At 40.3% G+C, this 24,861-nt stretch overlaps 1 protein-coding gene across 2 annotated transcripts in view; it reads left to right on the plus strand.

Moving 5' to 3' along the window:
• Positions 1 to 24,861, plus strand: part of LOC121655805 (WD repeat containing planar cell polarity effector) — a 99,469-nt gene that overhangs the window by 46,861 nt on the left and 27,747 nt on the right. For both annotated transcript variants that reach the window (XM_042010651.1, XM_042010650.1), the window contains exons 8-11: positions 2,373 to 2,509; positions 7,285 to 7,476; positions 16,476 to 17,079; positions 24,578 to 24,766. In XM_042010651.1, coding sequence (XP_041866585.1) covers positions 2,373 to 2,509; positions 7,285 to 7,476; positions 16,476 to 17,079; positions 24,578 to 24,766 — 1,122 coding nt within the window. The remainder of the gene's footprint in view (positions 1 to 2,372; positions 2,510 to 7,284; positions 7,477 to 16,475; positions 17,080 to 24,577; positions 24,767 to 24,861) is intronic.

The following is a 24,861-nucleotide window of genomic DNA, read 5'->3' on the forward strand; positions in this document are numbered from 1 at the left end:
ATTAAACTCTATTATTTGAAAAATGATCAGAGCAGTTGCATATTCATATTTTTTTCTCAAGCAATTAAATGACGAAACATTGCAGCTCCAGTCGAATCTTAAATTAAACTGTAAGCTGCTGTGTAATGACAGAATTCATTTTCATTTTCGGAACAGGATTTGACAACTTTTTAAAGCAGAAAGAGGTTTGTGAGCATTTGAATGCAGGAGAAAATCCCTTTTCTGATTTGCATGGATTCAACTAAATGTCAGGCCTAGTTTGTTTTGTATATTTGAGACAAGAAGCAGCTGCAGCCAGGTTTGCTTTTGTTTCGGGAAGCAGGCTTACTGTTCTGCGTTCAACTTTACAACCTGGATGCCAGTTACCATTGGGTTTCTACCGTGAGCTCTGATTGCATCATGCCGAGCGGCAGATTACAAATATTTTACACCATCAAAGTATTACCGGCTTCCTTTTAGCCGATGGCTGGGCCAAGCTGCGCATATGCTTTGCGATTAAGCATCCTTAAGTGATTTTTCATAGCTGGTTTCATTTACCCATGTTTAAATGTGCTTTGCTTAAGCTCATTGGCCTCTTATGTCAACATGCTGCGGAAGAGATGGCATTAAATGGATTTAGGGGACTCTGTGTGTGTTTTTGTATGTGGTGAAAAACTCTTTGCTTTCTGCATGTGGGCGTGAATGCATTTGTACATGTGTTGGTGTGTGTAAATGTGAATGCATAAAATGTGGTTGCAGGCATGTATTAATGCATATGTAGCTATCTGTGCATGTGTCTCTTTGGGTACTTTACATGTATACATGCTCCTCTGTGTTTGGGTGTCTGAGGGTGGTTTCGGGGTGGGTCTTGCAGATCTGGCCCTTAATACTAAATCAGCCACCTGGTCCCAGATTGGGCCACAGACTGGTTTCGGATCCACTCCATTTGGAAAAGAATGGGATTAATCCTAATCCCGTTTATAGACACCCATAGAGATCAATACTAAACTGCATTTAACTTGATTTGTCTGTAATCTATGACAAAGACGCTTACTATTGCATTAAACGTTGTTTCAGAAAGCTAAGGCTTTGTTAATGGCTGTATGGTTTTTTTTTAAGCTTTGAACCAGTTTTCATTACAAATGCTTTATAATGCAACTCCGACAGACTAGCTCAATTGACCTGATTTAGGATGCTAGTTTTTCTGTATTTCGAGATGTTTCTCTCCTTACTCCCAAATATTTGCATATTAATTTAAAATTTTCACACAACAAGATAATTTAAAGTGTAATCATTCCAATACCCTCCTGTTTATTAATACACACACGGCATGGTTAATTGCTGGTAAGATTTTTTTTTTCTTTTTTGTAAATCTTCACAGCTTCACTCGTTTAACTCAAAACAGGATATCTGAGAGACATGTGTAACAACCCCCTCTTTTCCATTTAATTGGTTTCATAAACAGATTAATTTGAAGGAGAGAGGGGCTTAATTGCTAATCAGCGTTTCCATGCGGCTCCTGAAGAGTTGAACAGGATCAAGTGTGTTCTTCTAACCACAAAAACAGGCCTCACAGCCTTCAGCACACTGACGGGAAGCAAAGAGATACAAAGAAGACAGAAGGTGTTGGGAAGGGAAAGAGTAAACTAGGTGTAAAGGAAAACGTAGGAGAAAAGCACCAAACTGCTGTAAAAGACAAAGTTGAGAACATAGGGGAAAAACTAAATGTTATGTTCAATACATTGCTGGCAGAAGTTCAACAAGAGTTTAAAATTTTTTGTTTTTTCTTTTCATTTTACTTACCAAAAGACAATGCCGTAAGCTGAATAACAGGTCATTTAACAGTAGGTACAAATAAACCAACAAAATTGTCTTCAGTTTTCGAATGACAGAATGACACTCAGTTAAAGATGCTGTTCTCAGAAAGTTTGCTAGAACATGAGGAAAAAAACAACCCCATGAACTAGAGCATCAGTTTGAAATTATTAATTGAATGGAAACCTACTAAAACCTTCTTTACATCAATGAAAGTATTAAAAACACTTGTAATGTTAAAATCTCTGAGACTGTGAAGCTGTTTATGAAGCTGTTATAGCTACCTCTGAGTACCAAATCAACCTATTCATGTCTTTAATGTTTTTTTTTAAGCTTAGAAGTTTTCTAAAAATACATCATAAATCACCTGACTTGTCATTTTACTAATCATTGTCGTTACTAATTTTAGCTTCTCTCCATTCATTCCAATTATTTTTTAAAAAAGTATATACCAGCACACAGTACCTGGTTATGTGAGAAGATAGCAGACTCTTTAAATTCCATACCAACAGTATGGAGCTGTTGTTGTATTTTTTGCTTTTAATCATGACATTAAATGTGGTGATGTCATCCCCCAGCTGTTCTGAGTGACCGGCTGATTTTGCTGTCCTTCCTGGAGCAGAGCCAAGTGGCTGCAGTCTACCTGAACAAAAAGAACCAGGATTCCCCGGAGACTGGCAAGCGAACAGTCAAATTGTCACCCTCTGAAATCAAGGTATGGTAGAGCACATTGATGCTGTGTGCAGTGCATGTGTAGTGCATGTGTGATTTTTAGGTTGGTGGTTGTGAGGGAGAAATTAGTATAAAGAAAGAGACCAAAACAAAGCAGTAGTAGAAAAAAAGTGTTAACACATAGTCCTGCATCACTGCCCAGTTTCTTTCTTCATTCCACCTAATCTGCAGCAATTCTTTGATTAGTGTCACATGAAATCAGGTCACTAAAATTTAAGATGCAAAGCAGAATTCAGTTATTAATCTGTCAAACGGTACCATTACAACATCATAGATCATATTCAGTAATAAGATGGGGGATGGGGTCAAATTGACAATTTACTCCAAGAAATCTGTTTTGATGTTGATCTAAGTTATGTTTGCCATTTACTTTGCTCATACATCATTTTTTCAGTTGCTTTTATATTACTAGGCTCTTTTCTGTCATTAAATGTCTTCATCCAACAAGAAAATCTCAGTTTTTTTATAGAGAAGGAAGCAGTAAGGACTGAAATGTAAAATACATACAATAATGGATGTATCAGAAGTCATACTAAAAACACAGCTGTATCACATGTTGTAAAACCCAATAAAAGATAAAATTAAATATATAAAAAAGGTTTGGTTAATCGCATGTAATTTTACAGATGTTGAATCTCTGACGTGAGAGAGGTGCAAGAGGTTTGCATGACATCTTTAACTGAATTAAAATTGTCCAGTTTAGATATTTAAATTTTCCTTTGCCAGACCTGAGAGTGTACTGTGAGACGGATGGGATTTGAGCAAAGTTTATTTTCACTTTTGGGACGAAAAATGGCTCTTCAAATCAAATCCAATCAAACCAAATTTTATTTATAAAGCACTTTTCATACCAAAAAGCAGCATAAAGATCTTTACATTATAAAACAACCATTTTTGCTATCTAAAAATTCCATTTTGCACAAACATAACTTCAATCCCTGACATCTGGCTTGACGCTGCTGTTAGGAAGCGATATCTTAGAGATATGTACACACTGGGTCATTCCTCCCAGGACCACAGAGGCCGCCACCACAGGAACCGTCAAGATCAGGGCTGGTTGGGGCCCACACCTCGACCATTGGGCTGCAGTGCAGGACCCCTTAACCACCCAGACAAGGGTGATTACCACGGCAGTAACCCGGCAGACTGAGCAGGCATATCTCCTGGCACACAGGATCCCCATAAGAAAAACACTGTTAAAAAAAAGCAGCAAAAAGCAAAAAAAAAAAAAAAAAAGTGTCAGATGAGCTTAAAATGTGCAGAATATTTCCTTCTGATTTCATGGGGCAAAGAATCAGTCAGAGTTTCTTAATAGACCAGCTGTTAGTTTCCTGAAGGGGCGGGTCTTTAATGACAACCATGTGACACAGTGACTGTCCTGGACAAAGCTGGAGGTTTTTGTTTCTGAAGAGTTTCTCATATGACCTCTAGTTATATTGCTTTGCTATTGACCTTCTAATAGCAGATAAAAAAGATCACACCAAGTAGGATAGTTTGCATACAGTACTAAATTTTAACTAAATATATGCATACTTTAAAACCTTCACTTTTCTGCAATCATTTATCTGTATTATGCTACAAAAGCTAGCTTTACATCAGGAAGGATGTTACTTCAGTTCAGCTGATAACTAGTTACTATAGCTAACCACAAACAGAATCTATTTACATGTGGATTTCTTAGTCCACACGTATCTCTGAATTCCAACAACGATCATACAGTTTATGTACGTAGATTTAGTCTTTAACGTTCTAATAACATGACCAGGGATACCTCTCAACAATTACTTGCCTGGCTTCAGGGTTGAATATTCAGTCCTTACTGGGGCTATCATTTCCCAGCAGCAATCCAGGACTGAGAAACCATACTTCACAACTTTGTTTTCCATCCTGGAGTATCACATGACAGCTGCATTATGCTTTATGGCACCACGCCACAGGCCTGCAATTAAATTTCAACACGGTGGCCATTTCAAACACACACCATGGCTGATTCAGCAAAGAAACCCAAGAGGAAAGTGACAGCAAGATGAGACTAAAGTCAACGTTGGAGGTATTTCTACTTGCTGGAGAGAAAAAGAGAAGAGAGAGGATACCAGATTGATGCTGAATTAGCCTTTTTTAGGGGGTGCCAAATCTGCTAAAGTTCAGTAGCGCAGCTTTGAAATCCTTATTATTACCATTACGCCTGACCAAGTTTTCATCATCATATTGTAAATGACTTCTTTATTATTTATGTCCCTAATTTTACCAGTGGTTATGGTACTGGTGCTTATGTAGTAACTAGTTTCTGCTGCGTTTTTATCTCCAAATAAAGATTATTATTTAATAAAAAAAAAAAAAAAAGTAAAAAGATCATTATTACGTGTAAAAACAGAAGTTATAGAGGTTGTCCTTGCCCTACAAAGTCTAGCCTGGTCAGATCAAGTGGTTTTAATTAGCCACGGCCTACCAATCCACAGCAGCTCTGATGAAATTTAAGAATTAGGAAAATGTTTTCTTTTTACATTAGTGTATGCCATAAAGTGCAGAATGACTGGTCAATATTTTTGAACATTTTCTAGTAAATGACAAACCCTGACTTAAAAGATTTTATTTCATGGGAACTTTAAGCTAAACTGTGTCCAAGCTGCCAGATTCTCTGTAGCTTTTATTGTTCATGTCTATTCATTTAGACGTGTGTCGCTGCGTCTGATCTGGAGGTGTTTGTAGATGTTAGTAATAGATCTGATCATGCAGGGTCCTGATATTCCTTCACAACAGCACTACACTGTGTCCTCCTTCTCTAGCTGGCTAACCGCTAACCCTGGCATTATCACATTACTGCCAGGCCCTTTTGTTGAGGTACGTGTGTGTGGGCGCGTGCGTGGTGGTGTGTGTGAAAGCAATCGTTCCTGCCGTGCGTCTGTTTCCAGAAGCAAAGCGCTGATAAGACACCCCCTTCATCACCGCTACCGCCACTCCATACTGCACCTACCTCTGTCAGTGTACATGCACATGCATGCATGCAACCTGCAACGTACACACGTGTGTCGCACAATCAACCACCCATCCCCCCGACAACAAACACACACATGCACAAACGCATATACACATCGCCCTGGTCCAGTGGGCTAAGCTGGAGAAGGGAGAGTAGGGGGCGTTGAGGGGGGGCTAAACTAATCCGGCCCACAGAAAGTGGTTTTTGATTATTGCTGACCAGCAAACGCCAGCAGTAAAAAAGAGTGAAGAGATGGGTTGGGATGGAGGGGTGGAGGGGGCACATGGGGAAGAGATAGAGTGTGTTATTAACCCAGTGATTTTCAGATTTTTTTTTTCTTCTTTCCTTTCCATTTCTAATCTGTCAGTGATCTCCTGTTCAGCTGTTTGGGGAAACTCTTTGTTCCCTTTATCATCACATGTACTTCCATCATTTTCAGGCATATTTTGTGTCCAAAGCAAATTTCCCTCTTCAAAGGGGGGCAAGGAGGACTGGCATGGACCACTGAATCTCGAATCTCCTCTACTCATATAGCAAAGCTTGTCAATTGACCAATTTTAATCAGTTCCTGAGCTTTTAAACCTGATTTTTTATTTTATTTAATTTTTTTTTGTACTGACACATTATAAAGAAACATCCCCGTATTCGTGCTCCTCACAACATGTCTGGTTAGTTGGATTTTGATGTTACGACTGACTGCTCTTTTCCTTGATTTTGTTTTTGGTTCAAAACCTGTCATTGATCTATTACAAAATTCCAATAATTCTAGATTTTTTTCCTCTGTTTGTGTACATAGTTTTGTCCTTCATTCATTCATTAATTCAAGCATGTTTTATTCCTCTTCCCATTTCCCCAAGGCTATCGTGCATAAAAGCAGCTGTTATATCTTGCCCCTCTTTTCAAACCCAAACAATCAGCTTCTTACCTCATTATCACCTTTTATTCTTCTGTCTTTTCTCTCCTTCTCATCTGACCTCCTCTATCTTCCAGTCTTCTGCATCATGATATTATCATGGATGTATATGTGTTTGAGAGAGCCATCAACTCTTTTTATGTTGGTGAGTGTGAGTGCAAGATAAAGAGTGTATGAAAGGCCTGTATGAATATGGTACTGGGTGTGAGAGTCCATGCATGTGTGTATGAAGAGGGAATGAGCTGTAGTGTGTGAAAGGGTTGAGTCAAAGTGTAAGACCTGTAATTTCACCTCCTTTAAAAGTGCTTTAATACTGTGTGTGCCTGCTCTTTTTTTTATCTATAAAAGAGTTTTATATCACTGCCTCTGCTTGTATATGCACTTGTGTTTGTGTACGTACATACTTGTAGAAACTCATGCATGTGTGTCTGTGTGGGTGTGCACCCCCCCACCACCACTCAAAGCGCCACGAGAGCTCATTACTGTGCGTCTCTTTGTTGTGGCCTGTAGAGCGTGGCGGACCTTCCCAAAAATATGCACATCACTGAAACAACAAGCCCGATAGAACAAAACCCACACAGACATTAATAATGGAAGATAAAAAACAACCTTAGACATCAACAAAAACAGAATCTGGGAAGGACAAGGAAGACATAGGGGGTTACAGATGTGAGTGTTTGTGAACCTTCAGGGGCTGAAACCGGCCAGAAGGGTGAATCCAAATAGAATAATCATTAATGTAGTCTAATAACTTCCCCATCTTGATGAGATATGTTTTAAATTTATGGGGCGCACTCTCGCTTCTCAACTCCTTGCCTATTTCCACCCTCTTGTCAGTGCACCTTATTGTGTGTATTTCTGTGTGCAGGTGGAGTGTGTGGAGGTGGGTGGGTGGGGTCGAAGGATCCACAGAAACGTCCGTCTCAACCATCTCCAGGATGTGGCGATCTGTTGGTGGAACCTGGATGAGCCTGGCGAGGACCTGTGGCCATGGACTCCCACAGAAACAAACAGAAACAACCTGGTTCTTATCAGCCTCTCACCTATTGAAGGCCTCAAGGTACACATGCAGGCTGCTTACTGACCACGTTTCCCAGTAAAAAGCTTGCATGCCACCAACATATCTTAAAAACATAAAGGGCCCAGCTTCTTCTTTGGTGCTTGAAAGGGTCTCCTCTCAGTTTTACAGCAGAAAACGCCACAAATCAGCAACCACACGAGGACAATAGTCCAATAATTGTTAGTTCATCTGGCACTGTTTAAGAGAAAAACATGAGACATATATTGATCAGCTAAGGCATGTGCTCATATTTAATAGAATACAAAGACGGTTTGAAAGGGTAAGGAAATAACTAACGATACTAGAGGATTGATGGATGTTGGATGTTATTTTGAGATTTTGTTGACTTGGCAAATGTTTATGATGTAGTTTTCATGAGGTGCTGTTTGACTAAAGTGGTGTTAAGGATTACCTTTGAGTACTGGGGGAATGTGAAACCCCACCAAGAGGACAACAATTCCTTTAACGTCTTTTTGTCTGCTTGTATTTGTGCAACTAATAGGAACTTTTGAATAACATGCATATTTTTCAGCCAGCAGATGATAGAAATGATCAATATTCTGTCATGTTTCCTCTGTTAAATTCACATTTACAATTCTTTGAGATCATCTGTAAAAGAATAAAAATAAAACTATGATTTTCCACTGTTACCTAAATATGGACATAAAGAGAGAGAACCTCCTGCAACAGTAATATTTAACTAAAAAAAGAAGCTCCTTTTGTCCAAAAGCTCCTTTGAAGTTACTGCTGGAATGTCAACAAAATCCAGCTGTGGTTATTTATTAAGTCTGTCACTCCCTAATTGCTGGGATGGACTCCAGCTTCCCTGCAACCCTGAATTAGAATAAGCGGTAATTAAAATGAATTAATGTATTTTAGACTATTCTCAGGAGTAAATCAATTGCTCCTAGTTTAATCACAAATTTACAGAAAAGGTTGGTTTTGTCTCTTTTTCAGAGTGAGTTACTTCCCCTATTGAAGTGTAGTAAGTGTCTTGTACTCAACTAACTGTAAAACATAAACTGAGATCAACCTGTGGGGTGTATTAGTCCATTAGTTGCACTGCATGGAGATGTTATTTTGACGCAGATGTAGCATGAGCTTTCAGGAGAGAGTGAATGAGATTCTTGAGTCCAGCAATCAAAATTTGCTGCTACAGAAGATTCATAGGTAGTGATAAGCGTACATGTTCAAAATACAGCGCTTGTTTTTTCCTGCTGAAAGGCGTCTGATTAGGATGTCTCCTATACACCTCCTTTTGACTTATTTCTATTTTTTCAGATTAGTTTGAGATCTCTTAACTCAAATCACACTGTAAGTATTTAATATTTAATCTGGCTTGAAGATCTCATACTTCCCTGCATACCTCAAACCTGGATAAATGACAGTAATATGTGTTTAGATGCATCTAAACTTAATTGGTTGTGTTGAAATATGTTTGGTCCTTTCATGTGTTTCCATTGTGTCATGTTGAGAATAGCAGGACTTTTTCTTCCAGACGTCTTATTCATTTTGCCCAATACGGGATTTTTCAAAATCTATACAACTCACTGTAGCATTTTTCATAATTAAAAAAGAAGTTACTGAGGGAATCCCTTCTGTAATTATATTAGCCTCTTTTCTTGTCTTTTTAAGTAGTTGGTAACTTGATAGGCATAGATGCTTTTTTGTATGAAACAGCCTATTTTTACATTGGCACAGAAATGTAAGTAAAAGCTATGCTAAATCTAACTTTAACAAATAATTAAACACAGCAACAACAAAACAAGTAAAGCCTTAAGCTTGAAAGAAGCATAAAATTACACGAGTTTCCGTGACGAAAGTTCTTGACTTTAAACGTTTTTAATACCTTTGCGTGTCGTTTGAAGCCTTAAAGTCAGCCACATAAAATATTACTTCAGCTGTTTATTTTTATTATCTCCATTTTGTTTGCATTTACCTACAAACTCTGAGGCACACACCAGACACACAGTGAAAAAGGCAACAAAGCTGCTGAGTGGAGACCTGTGTTGTATGGATAGGATTGGGGATGGTGTGTTAGTCACCTCAAGGGTGGTACCTCAGTGTTGCACCTTCATGCATCACCATATGAAATAAGCTGGAGAGCTAAGCTGTGGTTCAACGCCTACATGTTCCCACTCTCTCTCTCTAACACACACACACACACACATCCTCGTGGCCTGTGGCAAAACCCTAACCAACTCCTTATTCTCTGTCAACGTGGGATTGGCCTCCTGCCGAAATCAGATGAAAGATCCCAAATTACCAAACCAAGCTTAACTCCACTCCTCGTGTCTTTACCTCCATAAACATATGCAAAATATTCACCACAGCAGAGAGAGAAGGAGAATTTGCAAGAGGGAGGAAAGATGAGCGTTACCAATTGCATGCTAGGAAAACAAATTCACGCAGGAGAGAATGAGGGAGGGATTGGAGGAAGGAGGGGGCATGAATTTTATAATAATCAAAGCAGATGTTGTTTGCTGCCTTTTCTGCTTCTTGTTTTTGGAACGCTCTTCACATTTATCACACTCCTTCACCTAGTTTAAGTTTCTCTGTCTCCTCCAAACACCCCGCCTCCCCTTCCCCTCCATCCTCCTCTCCTCCTTCTTTTCCCTCCTTGCTTCAAGAACATTAAAGTCTCTTTGCAGGGCTACGGCATTGCGCTCTAATGAAAGCGTTTGTTGTCATTTTTCAGATGCGCGGTGTGAAATTAAGCGAGCAGTTTATGTAAGAGCCGTAGCGGGGAATCAAACGTCGGGCACACATCGGGCGACGCCAGCTACTTCAATCACTTCAAGCTCATATATATGTTCCTTTTGTTCAGTTCGCTATCTGCCGCACTAAGCCAATTTTCTAGCCAGTCTCTCGGCATTTAAAAAAGTCTGATTTCTTTCCCTATGTGGTCTTAATTCATACCCCCCCTCCCCTCTTCATCCTCCTCACGCTGATAAATGGAGCCACTGCATGCAGGGGTATGGGGGGGGGGGACGGGGACATGCAGTTTTATGCGGGCAGTTAACATTTTTAATAATTTTTCCTTCATACCCCCCCCAACAAACATGCCATTTGCTGTAATTTACTCATCTTAATTCACTTTTTTCAAATTCAAGAGTCTTTTTTTTTTGCGTTTGTTTGTGTTTTTGTGAACACACTTTTTCTGTTTATAAACCGTGTGACATCCTGTTATCTATCCCCTTACCGTTTGTTGTTTGTTTGATTGGTATTTGTCATTTCTGCTGTCTTTTAATAACAGATTCTTTAAGAACAGATTATGTGTATATACAATTAAACAGAAGTTAAAAAAAAATCTGTAATCTCCATTCCTTCCTTTAGAAGCCAATGAGTATGGGAAGAGGTGCTTTTAAGCTAAATTAATGCTGTAATTTACTTCTACAACATGTAAACATGTAATCTTAATATGAAGATGTAAAATTAAATTTAATACAGTGCATTGCAAAATAACCTGGACCACGAAAGGGTCGAGTGTGAAATCCAAATTGCAGATTTTACCCCCTCATTGCCACAACCACCACTCACCACCACCTCTACTGCCTTGAAAAAATCACACTGGAATCACTGCTTGCATAGTTTTGGCTCCTCTTCTGTGTTCAGCAGTGGAGGTGTGAGGAATATTTTGGACTCTAATCCCACTGTGCACATGCATTTTCTGAAATGTCCTCTCACACTCAAGCATAGGGTTACGGCGTTGTGTTGCAGTCTCTCTCCAAAATCTGAAGGTGGCAGTAGGGCTGGTATCGGCTGGTAAACAGGGTGGTTCTTTGGATGGTTCACTTCAGTTGTGGCAGGGATTTCCTGTTTTTGGACAAAAATGGTGGCCAGCATGGTGCACTGTCTTCACAAGCTTTGGAAGCAAGCAAAAAAATAATTCTTCTGTTAAAAAATTTTACACCGCAAATAAAATGAGAAGTGTGTTGTTTTTAAAAATGGCAGTTACCGCACAAATTCAGTGAGAAAATCCGGAAACACGTAATCACAAACTGACCAATCACAAGGGAGTACTTCCACGTTACCGTTTTGCGTAGCAGAGGTGTACGTCAGGCCTGGAAGAGGTGTGCGTCAAGCCTCCACGGACCTACGCTGGTGACGCCATAACCAACCTTACGCAGACACCGCACGAGTATAAATCCAGCTTAACCCTAATTCACATGCCTAAAACTTCCCAGTCCCACACAGCAGCCCCCCCTCCCTCTCCTCTTTCAACAGCCCTCATCCCTCTACTCTCCAAGTCCCTCCATCTCTCTCTCTATCCGTCTCTCCCTGTCTTTCTCTGCTCCGTGAGCTGGAAAATTGGCTTCAAAAGGCCACTGCTGTGAACAAGGGCCAGCCACACAGTTGGGCCCGTCCGCTTTATCTTTCACGCCATGGAGGGAGAAAAAAGGTGCCGGCGAGAGAGAGAAGAGAAGAATGGAGAAGAATAGTTTTGACCAGTCACTGAAACCAATAACCAGGAGAAAGCTACTTACTTGAGGTCTCTCTCTCTGTCTCCCTCTCTCCCTGTCTCTGCTCTCTTTGCATCTTTCTCTCCATGCCTCCACTCCCATTTCCCTTTTTTTCTCGCCCTATGCTCCATCCATTTATTTCCCACTTCCACTCATTCTCATCATCTTTTGTGCATATTCCCATCTGTCTGCATCCATTTCTTTCACTGTTCTCACTCCTTCATCTAACCCTGTTCATTATTTTCTATTTTATGCTACCAGAATTGTGGCCAACTTACATTTACATGCTACAATAAACTTCACAGAGATTGCAGAACTTTGTGAATAAATTTTACAATCGCATGAATGCTATTATTGGGGTGCATAGATATGTTTTAGACAAGCTAAGCAGATTCTTTCATTGATACTAGGTTAAGTGTTTTCGTTTATGTATAATACTTAACATTTTTTATCAGATAGGTTGCTTTGCTGCAAAATTCATAAAGGTAACCGAGAGTGTGCGTTTGCAGAACACAGTCAACAGCTGGCGAACAGTCACATCAGGACAACGTCACGCAGCTACAACAACTGCGCTCTTGGAGCGATATTCCCAAAACAATCGCTGATCAAGAAGAAAGAAGACAATATGGCTCATTTATTGGTCAGGACAGAAAAACGGGTCATTTACTGCAAGTAAACAATGGAGCAGCACCAAGTTTATGCAGTCTTGGGGTTTCTGTTTTTACTTTGGTGTTAAAACCTAATGCATTTTTCACTATAATCTGTCTGGTATGAGCAGCAGGAGAGGCAGCAAGTTATCTGATGTTCTGCAACAACTTGCTCTATGTTCCTCTTTTAGGTTCAGTTGGTGGTCTGTTTCACACTGCAAGCAAATTGCACCAGGATTTGCTTTCAAAGGTCAAAGGTCACTTCATTTTTTTCCCATGGGAGAGATTAGTATGGGAGAGGCTTACTGCACTTCACACCCCATCAACATAGAATACAATCAACACAGAACAAATTCCACAACAATTACACAAAGTCAATAAATAATCAATAAAAGCATACCACATTTCCCGTTTGATCATTTAAAAGTTAAACTGATAAAGGAATCAAGGAGTTTTTGTATCTTTTACGCTTACACAGGGGAGCTCTGACCCTCCTCGGTCAAGTGAAGTGAGACCGCCGGTTTAGAACTGGAACAGAGTTTGCTTCTTTGATGTGCAGCAGAGTTACAGTGGACATTCACACTGCTCCAGACAGAGTTTGTTTAATGCGGACCACACAGTGCCAGTGTGAATGCACCCTTATACAACCAGGCAGCCATAATTAAATAAATAAAAAATCTCCTTACTCGCCTGCTCTGAGTTTACTTATAATTGCTCACTCTCATTACATTTGTCATCACTTCTCTTGATGTATCTTCTCCTTTCTTTCCTTTATCTATTGTATGATCCTCATCATTATTGTCACCACTTGTTTTCTCTTGTTCACACGCGCTTTTGTTCCATCCTGGCACTTGATCTTTTTTATTCTTCTTCCAGTCTTTTGTTCTTCTTCTTCTGTTTTGTAAGTTTAACTCTAAAATTTATCATCAGACCTCCTGTGTCTTATTTGAGTCCCCATCTAGCTTCAGATTGTAAGGCCGAACATTTAAATCTGAAAGATTTAGTGTCGGTCAGATAAGTCATAATCAAATGACTTATTATACCATTAATACTTCCCATTGCAGATATAAATCAGCTGTAATATAATGTATCTCCAAAAATAATATTTCATGTCCATTAATGCTATGGTACTGATAATTACATTAATAGGAAAATAACCTAAAATTTTAAATGTATCAGAATCATACGGAAAAAATAAGTTAATACCTATCTAAACTCAAGCCATAGGATGATCTCAGAACATCTCAAAACTTCTGGAAAACTTGCTGTCATGCATTGTACAGTCAGGGCAGTATAACTGCTGATCTTGTCCTTCTTCTTCCTTTCCTTTGAGGGTCACCTGTCAGTGGACACATGGCTGAATCAGCTGCACCTCTTCCCCCTGACTGTGCCATGTTGGCATGCTGGGACAGTGGGCTGTGTGGACCAGCAGGCCGGGCATGGGATGAAAAGCTGAGGGGATGCAATGTGGTTTAGAGTGGGGAGAGGGGAGGGGGTCATGGTTTGTGTTACCAAAGTGGGTCGTGTGATTCCTCTGACAGCGTTCTGCAGGCCGGACTTGATGGACCCTCTTCTGATATGTGCTTGTGTGCCATCTAATTTAATGCATGTGTCTGATTGTTACTGCAGAAATGTAGCTATCCCAAGGTTTTGCCACCTTTTACCTGAGTCGAGCGCCTCTTGTCTGCTACCTCAAATAAACACACACATTCACACACAGCATCCACCCCCTGGGGAGCAGCAGGAGCTAGCTCTGGGGGATTACAGAGAAGAAAAAAAGCTTTCAGGAGGACAGTCATCTGCTTCTCTCCTGCTGTAGACCATGGGCAGACAAAAAAAAATGCCTTCCTCCCTCTAAGTCCCTTTTTGGCAATGCGTGCCAAAAAAACTGGGCCGAGCAGCTTTGCAAAAGGAAAGAAGGCGGGCAGGCAGCCGATCCCCCTTTCTGTCTACATGGCAAAAAGAAATGGGCTCATTTAGCCAAAGCTGCCACGGTCAATGTAAGGCTCTGATAGAGGCTTTGGTAAGGTGAAATCCTTTCTAAAAAAAGCTCTGTTAGTAACTGTGGAACTGTTTGACTGCTGTTTACCACAGACTGCTGTCTCTGTCATCCCACTTTCTGTCCCTGTTAGATGTGGGTGTTTTATCAACAGTACCACCCGCGTATCTCTTTTACTGTCACTGCTTGTGACAGGGCCTGTGTGCCCACCAACTGGTCATAGGCCAGGAGCAAATAATCTACATTCTGTATTTAACCTTTTTGGTCAAATAATTCTAAGATTCCCTCTTATGTCATAGAAGAGCCTTGCTTCTTGACATTCCCGAGTGATGAGCTCCTGGGCTCCTTCCACAGGTAAACAGTGGAGGTTGTTTATCATGGGGTGCCAAGCTGTGGCATGCTTAGGGAGAACATGTTGTTGACCTTGAGTCAAAATGAAACTCTTATCATTAGTTGTCTTGATTGACAGCTGTGTGCTTATGAGCAATGTGGAAGACCCAATTTCCCTCCTCTCCAGGGGGTTTGGGGCTGCTGCCATGGTGTCATTTATTTGTATCTCTGTTTTCCTCACTGATTTTCTCCTTTGCTTTATATTTGTTTATTTTATTTATTCAGAAACAGAATATTTAAAAAAATATTAGCACAAGTCTAAATTTGCTAGTTAGAAAGAACATGTTAAAGAAACAACCACATGAAAAAGGTCTGGTTGTGTTGATAAAGTGTTTAGTGACACTAACACACATTTTAGTGTAATTTAGTTAATAAATGACTGAAAATTTAAACTGTGGATTCATTATACCTTATGTTTGGAGTAATGTTTAGTACTACTTTAAAAGTTAAAAGTAAAAGTGAATCTTAATGAACAGGAAATTCTTTTTTTTGTGTGTGTGTGTGTGTGTGTGTTTGTGTGTGTGTATTTGAAGATATAGGGGTGTGATGATCTTCCCAGGAGTTGATTGTTTTTTTTTTATGTTCTGTAATTTGTACCTATGTGTCCTGTGCTGTATAAGCCGGTCCGACCCTGTGCATTCATTAGCTGCGTAGCACAGAGTGAGCAAGGTTCTAAGTTTTTATTCACTGAAAAAACCACAGTGTTTAAGTACAAGTTGGTGTCGGTTTTTGTTTTTATCAATATATCTGTTCATTTTGGACTTAGATGCTGTTGCTCGAGGGCATCATGAAGTCAGTGTGAGCTGGCAAAAGTTGCTGCTTCATACTGCTGCGTGTGCTTGCTGAGCAATCTTTATTTTGATTTATTAAACCTTTATTTAACTAGGAACCTTAGTGGATACCTAACGTATCGATGCAAAAGTGGAATTTATTTGCATCATGATCTGAAACATATTGGTGCACACACTTCTCAAACAAAACCTCCACATTTTACTGATTGTAGAATTCTACATAATGCATCTTTAATTTTCCACCACAAATACCATAAGAAAATATCATCTGTCAAATTTTGTTTAGCATACTGGTGTCTAAACATAGCAGTGAACTTAAAGATCAGCTGAGGAGGAGGAGAATTAAAATTTTCTTAATATGTTGTTGTGCTTGCATAATGACATTAAAGATCTTGAATCTTAAAAAATAACATGAAGACCTGATGTTGTGTTAAGAAAAGTCAGAGCCGAAATTATACCCTTAATTTCATGGCTGTGTATTTAATACGTGGTGAGATAAGTAAGTGGACTCAGTATTGCTTTTCCTTAAACTATTTTGATGTTTCATGAATAAAATGTTATTTATAAATTTCACAGAGCTAATGACTTTAAGAAAACCTCTGTAAGAATCTTCTGATTTCAGCTGTTGCGGATCAGATAGCAGAAGCTCAAGTTTGCATCAGCTGAACTAACTGGATACATCCTCTATTTTCTACCTTCAATCCTTTAGATCCTCAGCTCTGTCCGGACCGAAGGCAGCCCCTTGGACTGTCACTTCAGCCAACTTCAGCCCCACCAGATGCTAACAGTGGAATTACCTGCCGGACCTCCAGGCTCCAGAGAAGGCTCCTGGGCTGACACCTGCGTGTATGAATATGCTCGAGGGCGACTGCACCGCCTGTTAGTGACCCACATCCCGCTACCATCACATCCCATCTCCTGCTCCCGTCACCCTTTTGACACCATGCTTCTCCTGGGCTTAAGTGACTCCTCCTTAGTCCTTTACGACCAAAGACGGGGAGTCTCGCTTCTGGCCTCCTGCCCTGTGCCACCCACTCTCCTTGCCTGGCACCCTGCTGGTGCTGTTGTCATGGTAGCAGGAGGACAGGAGGAGCTGATGTGCTTTGATGTGGGCTTGGCACCTGTAAGCATGGCACTGGTTGCAGAAGAGGCAGCTCCAACAGCAACGTTAAGACTAACTCAGTACCTGCACTGCTCCGGAGGCCTGATTGGACTGCAGTGGGGAACTGGGCTAGATGGAGTTCCGGAGGGAACAGATGTGCTGACATTGACCTTTAATGGGGGACCACTAGCTGCCTTGAAGTTAAAACTAGGTAGGTAAACGATTAAAAATTGCCATTTGACATTTGAGTCCAAAGATATGGGCTAATTTGTTTTAATTGTTCAATTCCTAGGATAAAATATATCAGTTTTTGCTGAAGTTCTTGCAGCAAAATAAAGGCATAATAATTAAATTCTTTTATTAATAAAACTATAAGCAACATATAGTTATATCAGTCTCCAAAACCATTTAGTTTTTTTTTTTTTTTTACTCAAAACTTTAGAAAATATACTATTCATCTTCAAATAAACAACCTTAAAAAATGTGCATGTTACATGTTACAGTTCTATCATTTTAGCATCACATGACGTTTTTCTATATAGAAAATAATTTCCAGGACTTGCACACCGTCACAGTCACCTCTTCATAATGCTGGTCGAACCCCCCCCTTTTCCCTCTGTTTTGGGTCTGACACGTGTCACATCCCGGCTGTGTAAATATGGCTGCTGAGCGGGTCGCCCTGCTACCTCTTCACTGCTAAAGGAAGTTAATTTGTTGATGGGCGGGAAGGTTAGCAGGAGTCACTCTCTCAGAGGTCATTCAATAATCGCCCCAGGGCACGGGCCCCCCAGGTGCATTCTGGGATGCATTTTTCCGATAAATCGTTTACAGTGGCTGCGCAGTCCCTTGGGCCCCTCTGATAAAGTTTGCCAATCAAACTTTTTTTTTTTTCTGAAGCAGCCACCTGCCCTCCCAACACATCCACACATACACACAAGCACTCATACACACATCCAGCATCTTGAACTGTGACTTTGGAGGGAAGATGTGACAGTGGGATGCAACTCTGCTGAAGTTTGAAAGCAGGAGTGTGGGGGTGGAGAGTGGAAGGTTGGAGATGTGTGTGTCTGACTGTGTGTATTCCACAGTGTTTGCTTGTGTGCACAGGGAAAGGGGAGGGTGTCTTCCAACAATAGCTTACGCTCCTCTGATCGTCTGCCAAGGTTTTTGATGAAGAAAGTCACTGCACGTCTTTTCTCTATGATAATTCTCCCCCCACCCTACACACACACACACACACATATACACTCTATTTCAGTGTGTCTATGCACACAAACACACTCTCTCTCCAACTCATTTGTTTGTTTGCTTGTGCTGCTTTTCTGTATTGACTTGTTTCATACGGCCCGCTACATGGCAGAAGGAGAGAGTCGGAAGGCGGTGAGGAAGAAAGACTTGGCCGAGCTCCAAGTTCTCTTTTTTCCATAGGAGGCAGGTCTCCCTGGTGCCCCCACACACCCACACCCCCGCCTGCACCGTGTTATCTCATCTGGGCACACGTTGGCCGCGGCTGGGCCTGCACCGGAACAGGCTGTGAAGGCGCAGACCGGGGAATGTGCCACACGCAGTGCAAGAAAAAGACAACATTTTCTGGTTGAGATGGAAATGTTGTAAAATATCACAAGAATAACAAGGTTATTGTTCAGTTTAAATTAAGAGTCCAAGCTGATGTGTCGGTAATTACAAAACAAGTTGGACTTCATCAAGATAATAGAAAAAGTATATTAGGTCAAAAAGAAACTATTTTAGTCTCAGAAATGGGTAATCCTCTGATGAACCAGGATGTAACCTGTCTCTGACCCCGTGTCAGCTGGGATGGGCTCCAGTGTTCCACAGTTTTGAACTGGATCCAGCAAGAATAGAATAGATTGAGGAATTGTTGGGATTAGTTTGTAATGTCATCCTTACCCTTTTAAAACAAAATTTTGGCAGATTTTCACACTTTGGCAGCCCCTAACGACATCTAATTCAGCATCCATTTGCCTCCCGTCTCTTCTCTGAGCTCTCTGAAGCCCGAAAAAGTGAGTCCAATGTTGACTCTTGTCTCTTTCTCTGTCACTTTCTCGCTTTCTTTTCTCTTTCTTTTCTTCCTCATACCTCTCTGTACTGAATCAGCTACGGTGCACGTTCAAAAGGCAAATATGTTGATATCCATTTGCTTCAATGTAAAGCACTGCTGTGAAGCAAAACATAGCTGTCCCGTGATGCCTAGAAAAAAAACCAGTTTGTGAAGTTCAGGTTCTCAGCCTCAGGATGGTGTAAGGCAACGATGAGACCAGGAATGTGCATAATGAATATCACTGTGCCATCAAAATTAATCAAAAGCACGGACCTTTAAGGTCAATTCAATTCGATTTCAATTCAAACAACTCTTTTTAATCCCTGACAGACAATTGACTCTAAATTAAAGAAAGATAAAACAATAACATAACCACAAACATTCAAGATGAGTCAGTGCAACAAATCAGGTCACAGGAACAGATCTGCAGGTCATCAAGAGGACCACAGCATTAAAAGATTAGAAGTGATAAGTAATAATTGTCAAATGCTGTTCACATTGTTTAAAAGCCTGATCAGAAGCATATGTAGTATTTCTTTAGGATCAATATATCTTTATCTTTCTTATGGTGTGTCTGAACCACAAGCCATGAAAAAGAATATGGACATTCTTGTAAAATACTCACTGGTTTGCATCCAGTATAATTTTCTATCAGTGTATCAGTTATGTCCCCCTGCTGTCACTCCAAATATCCCTGCTTAAAATAATACATATTTTAAAGTTGTAACATAGTTGAAATGAGAGAACCTCAAGTTACTTCAACACTGGATTATTTTTCACTCCAAGTTTTTGCCACTCAGCTCGACTTGATCATGGTCACGTTAGGAATCCTCCTCGACTTTCCAGCATTTTGCAGGGAAGCCCTGTGTATACCTCTATCTCACTTTCTTAAACAAACAAAAGAAAGAAAAAAAAACATTCTACTTTTCACTTTATCTCTGTTTTGTTTCATGCGGTTCTCAACTATCTGTAACTTTTATTTGTACTCCAAAGCAACATTATCAGTGTCTCCTTGGAAAAAGTGGCAGTGTGTCAGTTGAAGAAAGCTTACTTTCCCTCATTGTGCCTACCAATTAGACAAACTACGTGACTAGTTTTCATATTTGTCCTTCTGAAGAATGGTTATTTACTGAACAACTGCACACTTTGGAGCAATTTCTAATTTCATATTATAACCTACTTTAATTATCCTCTGAGTTGAACTTTCACCAATAGTTTTGTCATTTAAATCAGAAAGTGAACTCTCGCTCCTCTTGGCTGTTGTTTTTGTGTCCGACAGTGACATTGAACCGAGCTTGTCAAATAAGTTGGTGTAGACAGGTGTGGTAGCGAATGAACATACCCTTAGCACTACAATGATCCATTGTCTGTGCTCAGAATTAGTTAAATGTCCAAACTCCAGGACCCTTGCACAGTGATGCACATGAAGCACCCAAAAACACACACAGGCTGCTCAGGCGATGTATTGGCCACATTAGCCCTGTCTTTAGGGGATTTGGGGTTTTGCTAATTGCCAGCTTGTCATTTTAATTGCCTGTACCACCCCCACCCTACCTATACACACACACGGACACACACACCTTCATTTATTAAATAAGAGTGGTGACTTTGCCTTAACTGTGCTACTGACATAACTACATAATTTTAAGTAGTTACATTAGCCTAACTACATCACTGTGTACTTGTATGCAGCTGTATGTTTGTGAAAACATCTTAGCATTTAGATAGATTTTTCATGATTCAGGTTGGTGTTTACAGCATTGTAAACTCCAGTGAGACCAGTTTCAGTCAAAGCAAATTTTATGGAAACAAATCACATTAGCTTCTCTCAAAGCAAGCCAGTTAATTATCTGTCCCTTCTACTTTGTCCTGCTGTGATTAAGTTACAATGGACCACCATTAACCCTGGCATCCAACACCATCACTTCCCATATGTCACTTCTATAAAAATTTACTCGAACATCTGAATATTATTCAGATGTATGAGTAAATTATTGTAATAACATATTATCAATCTTATGATGATAAAAGAATGTAAAGTCTTATTTCCTGATGTGTGTAAATAGCCAGTGATTACATCATTTTGCATCTGCACACAATCCCTCATAACACAAAGTGCATATCACTGAGGGGACTTCTGGGCTAATTAATTAAGAAGTCTATTCCAGTCCAACCAATTTAGTGCTGCCTCAGAGTTCAGGCTGATCCACTAGATTCTCAGGTAAGTGCTCCGGGATATTATTGTATGATTGAGAAGCACCAGTGTTTTTTTTTAAGCTTTTTCTATATTAAGGGGAATTTCAAGTGTTGCAGCTGCATTTTTGCACACTCATTAGCTGGCATTTCCTGCTGACCATGCAAGACCTTGGCCAGAGAAAATCAGCCTTGCCATATTAACGGAGGGGTTGATGGAGATCCTCATCTTTCTATTAGTGTGGCTTTGCACAAAACCAATCAACCAAGGAAAACCCAATAAGCAACTGTTTAATGATCTAACTTCACAGTTCAGTACAATTTAGTTTTGTCTTTTCATTTGGAAGAAATTCACTTCTATTATGTGGTTTTCAGATTTTCTTCCATATAATGATTATTAATTAATTCATTTTCTACATCCATCCATCCCTCCATTCGGGGCGGCAGTGGCTCAGGCGGTAGAGCAGGTCGTCCAATGATCGGAAGGTCGGTGGTTCGATTCCCGCTCCCGCAGTCATCTGTCGTTGTGTCCTTGGGCAAGACACTTAACCCTCCTTGCCTCCAGTGTTGGCATCGCTGGTGTATGAATGTGTGGATGAATGTTCGGTGATGGTCGGAGAGGCCGTAGGCGCAGACTGGCAGCCACGTTTCCGTCAGCTTGCCCCAGGGCAGCTGTGGCTACACACGTAGCTTACCATCACCAGGTATGAGTGAGGAGTGGATGAATAATGGATTCACACAATGTAAAGCGCTTTGGGTGCCTTGAAAAGCGCTATATAAATCTAATCCATTATTATTATTATTCATTCATCCATCCATCCATCCATCCATCCATCCATCCAACTTCTATACCGCTTCTTCCAGTTCAGGGTCACGGGGTGCTGAAGCCTATTCCAGCAATTAATAGGTGTAAGGCAGGGTAAACTCGGCCAGGTTGCCAGTCCATCGCAGATAATAATAACTGTAATAACTTTTTTAACTAATAAATTATAATAACATGCTTCGAGGGTTACTGGGTGCTACAGATCTCAAAAGAGGCAGACCCTGTCTCGCGGTTTGGTGTGGGTTTGGGGACAGGACCCAAATATGGAAGCAGGCATTAGGAAAGCAGATGAATGCATCAGCAGTGTAATGATCCACAACAAAAGGCAGTGCTACCGCAGGTTATAGGAACACAAAACAAATTGTATGAATAAACAGAGAAACTAACTGGACTGAGGTAAAACTTGTGAAGACAATGAAAGTAAGACAAAGCAACAATGACCACTTGGCAGAGAAAAAAAGAAACCAATGAGTATTTATACACAGAGGAGGAGGAATAACTAAAGGACAAGTAGGTGAATCAATCAGCAAAGTAAGACCAGGTGTGTACTAAACAGGAAGTAAAGAAAACAGTACATACAAGGGCATGACCACAAAATAAGACAAGAAACCAAATTAGATTCAAAGACAACAGAAACTAAAAAATAAGAATAAAACTAAAGCAAAAGTCAGAAACCGAGGGGCAGAGTGGAGTTAAGTCAGAATTTATATATACAATTATTTTTTTAACCATGCCACAGACTTTTCATTAAGGGAAATAATTTAGCTAGGCAAATAGGTAGTAGCTTCCTATTGGATAATTACTGCATGGGCCATTATCTTCCAGCTGGCAACAAGTTATTTAACCCCAACTGTTGCAATGAGTAGGTTCTCATTTCTTAAACAACCACATGTAAAGACATCCCGTGGTCGTGGAAGAGATGTTATTCTGTTTACGAACGGTCAACTCATGGGCATCTAGGAGAGAAAACATCTAAGGAGATTGCAGAAAATACTAAAATTGGGTTAAGAACTGTCCAAAGCATTTTTAAAAACTGGAAGGAAAGTGGGGAACCATTGTCTACCAGGAAGAAATGTGGTTGGAAAAACAATGGCAGTTGGTGATCACTTAAACATTTGGTGAAATCAAATCAAAGAAAAACAACAGTAGAATGTAGGGCTGTGTTTAATATTGAAATTAAGAACTGTTCTGAATTCCCTCTAGAGGGCAGTTTCCACATGCACAATGTAAAGGGAACTCAAGAGATTGAGACAGAACAGCTGTGTGTCCATAAGAAAACCACTAATGAGTGGTGCTAACTGGAGAAAAAGGGTTTAATTTGCTAGGGAGCTAAAGTTCATAAGGACAGCTGACTACCTTAATATTCCGAATGAACAGGTTATTCCATCTTCCCTGATGGTACAGGTATATTCCAAGATGACAATGCCAGGGTTTAGACTGTGAAGGAGTGGTTCAGGGAGCATTAGACATCATTTTCACACATGGATTGACCTCCACAGAATCCAGACCTGAACCCCAAAAAGAATATTTGGAATGTTGTGCACTGGGTGTGTGTTGTGGTGTTTAAGTTTAATTGTGGTTAGTTCTGTGTTGGGCTAGGTTAGCGTGTTATGTTGTGACGACGGTCACCTTAGTTTATGGATCTGCTGCTTTTTGTTTGGTTTTTAGTTTCACCACCGAGTGGCGGTTGTGTTTCGTTTGCACTCGGTGTGTGTTTGGTATAGGGTTTTGTTTGTTTCTTTCAGCAGGTCCGCTAACCCCAGCACTTGTTTACTTTGTGTAATTTCCGTTACAGGTTTCATTCACTGTTCACGAGTTTTAATAAAATGTGCTTATTTTAAATAACCATCTGTCCTCAATGTTTTTATTCTTTGTTACACCCTTCCTCATACCCCTGAAGGGTGGGTCGTAACACTGGAGAAGGCTTTTGGCAGTGGTTGGAATCCCCCATCATCAATACAAAATATTGTAAAAAAAAAATAATGCAACACTTGATGGCAATACATGTTGTGACACTGCAGGAGCGAATCAAAACAATGCCACAACAAATGCATGTCATAATCAAAGCTAATGCTGGTCGAACAAAATAGTGTGTCCTTTTTTTCTTTTTTGGTGGCAACTTCATTTTTTTTTTTTTTTTTGTTTGGCCAGGGAGTGTATGTTTCCTTTAAATACTAAGTCCTGATACATCACCCAAACTAAAACCAGATCTGAACTTGACTTTTCCATTTTCTTCTTTTATAACAGTGATGAACACAAAGTTCATGCACGTTTAATTTTCTGTCTGGGTGTGATGCAGAGGTAAACATTTCCTGCTTTTGACTGAATCTGGAAAGAAAAATGTTGCTAAATTTGTTGCCAGTCCCTTTAAAAAAAGAAAGAGAGATGCTAGGGGGTCTGTATACCCACTAAACATAGCGATAGAATCTCTAAGTTAGCAACACTGCATGATACAGGCTTTCTCCATACTTGCACAAGTGCTTGTGTGGTCAAAAATTAGGTGCACCACTCCAATGTATATATATGTGCAGTAAATGTAAAATGTTTTCATCAAACTTATTATTAATCAGGAGACTTTTTTATGTGCTGATGGATTTTATGATAAACTTTACCAAAACTGACTCCATGTGGCAGGAGCTCTTACAGAGGGCCAGCTGAGTCTGGGGGAGCTGCTCCAGCAGAGGCTGCGTTGTGGTCAGACTGGAGAGGCGCTGGGCATCCTGGAGGCCATGGACTGGAGCACCATGGGGGTTGAGTGCTACCGAGGCCTGAGTTCGGTCACCAACCATCTGCTGAGGCTGCAGCTGAATGCAGAAAGGGAAGGTGGGTTCTGGATCAAACACTTGTGGTCATTAAATCCAGATTTTTAGAATTTTTTTAGGATATTTAGGATATTTTTTTATAGTAGTTGAATATAT

The sequence above is a fragment of the Melanotaenia boesemani genome, chromosome 16, assembly GCF_017639745.1.
Source record: "Melanotaenia boesemani isolate fMelBoe1 chromosome 16, fMelBoe1.pri, whole genome shotgun sequence".
NCBI classification, from domain to species: Eukaryota; Metazoa; Chordata; class Actinopteri; order Atheriniformes; family Melanotaeniidae; genus Melanotaenia; species Melanotaenia boesemani.